Source organism: Myotis brandtii, unplaced genomic scaffold (genome assembly GCF_000412655.1).
Source record: "Myotis brandtii unplaced genomic scaffold, ASM41265v1 scaffold733, whole genome shotgun sequence".
NCBI lineage: Eukaryota > Metazoa > Chordata > Mammalia > Chiroptera > Vespertilionidae > Myotis > Myotis brandtii.
Window position 1 is genome coordinate 1,484 of NW_005370908.1, and position 1,763 is coordinate 3,246.

At 44.5% G+C, this 1,763-nt stretch overlaps 1 protein-coding gene across 1 annotated transcript; it reads right to left on the minus strand.

Annotated features, from left to right (window-relative positions):
* Positions 1-50: 50 nt before the first annotated feature.
* On the minus strand, positions 51-1,757 carry LOC102259180 (disintegrin and metalloproteinase domain-containing protein 20-like; the record flags this gene model as incomplete). Its single annotated transcript, XM_005882693.1, has 1 exon — positions 51-1,757. A coding segment is annotated over exon 1 (1,707 nt), but the record flags the coding sequence as incomplete, so codon positions are not given.
* Positions 1,758-1,763: the final 6 nt, after the last annotated feature.

Sequence of the window (1,763 nt, forward strand, 5' to 3'; positions counted from 1 at the left end):
TGAGTCCAATGCACAGTAGAATGATTTCTCAGAAGGGGAAGTTCTGTCACGTTTTCACACTGAATCCTCCCGCACAAGGTATCTGAGATGTCACATTTTAGGTATGTAGAGTTCATTAGACCACAGTTCCCAAAACGGTCACCTTGAATGTTAATTTCTTTGTAGCAACTCTGATTTGCACTCTTGGCCTTTTTGCCAAATATGTTCCTACACTGCTCTTCACGGTTATTGCATCTCTTTTCATAGCAGTAGCCACCGCCCTTGCATGGGATCCCATTCTGCAAGTACACATCCTCTGGACAATGGTAGGATGTCCCATTGCACCACTCTGGGAGATCACAGTCATTTTCCTCTTGTCTACAAACTTCGCCTGTGGGCAGGATCTGGCAGTCTTTGCAACAGAGCCCAGAAGCACAAGCAGCCCCAGGGCTGAGAGTGCAGTTGGACTCACAGCACGGATCTTTCATACACAAATGTAAAGCGCCACAGTCACACTCTTCTCCTCCTTCAACCACACTGTTCCCACACCGTGCAAGTGTGAAGATGTTTCCTGTATTTGATGAAACGTACAAACAATTTTTCCTTGCTATGGTGTCCATCATGTCCATGAAGTCAGCATAGCTGCAGTTGCTGAACCTAGTTGCACTGGCTTTTTCTGGAAACATTATGCAGCTTTTATGTCCACATGTACAAGTTGGTCCATCATGATCCATACCCAAATTATGACCAATCTCATGTGACACAATGTATGCAAAATCATACACATCATCGTTCATGAAACTATCAACTCCACAACTAGCATAGCTTTTACATACGGTTTTAAGATAGGCTAAGCCAACAGTAATACCATAGTCACGCTTTATAAAAAGATGTGCAACATCATGGGGAATGCGATCAATGAAGCCAGTTCTCTTCCATATGCAAAATCCCTCCAGGAGAACCAATATGGTATCTATTGGAATTGGATTTCTTTTAGTCCAGACCTCAATTCCCATTAAAACCACATCAACATCCAGTGAACTCAAAAACTTAGCTACGCCATTGACTACAAGTAATACTTCATACTGCACTGCTGTGGTGTTACTTTGGTGATGAAGATAGCGATTGTGGTCCACCACCACTGCCAGTTCAAGAAGCCGGTTGTGAGTCCACCAGCCTTCATACCCACTCTGCATCAAAGTGAAATTAGCACTCTCCTGAAATTTCAATTGTCTTGCTATTTCTTCATCTGTTAATCCACATTTCATGGGTGGCAGCAACTGTGTTTTACTCTTTATCATATATAAGAGATGTTCAAATGTGGTAGAACGTCTCTTGGGTTCTATTTCATAAACAATGTCATTTGTTGTTAATATGCCCTGTAAACCTCCCAAACAGGTACTGAGGGCAACCAGGGATTCTGGGTCCCCCTCCACATAACCATGATAGTAGCAGTCATTCTGGATAAAAGGCTGGTCCTCAAGAAGAGCGCCCTGGTCCGAGTAGGTAACCACTCGGAAGTGTCTGGATAGAAAATTCCTGTTGACCTTCATTTGGACAATGTGTCTCTGGCCCCCAAAATGCATTGTGTAAGAGACCCAGTCTCCAATCTTCATGCCAATGCCAGTGCCTGTTACCTTCAAGGGAATCACCACTTCTGGGGCACCATTGCGTTGGGAGAGCACAACCTGGAACCATCCATATGGGAACAGAATCACCCCCAGCCAGAGTGGCAGGAGAGTGTTCCTCACACACACCAGGGCCTCACTCACAGCCATTATGGA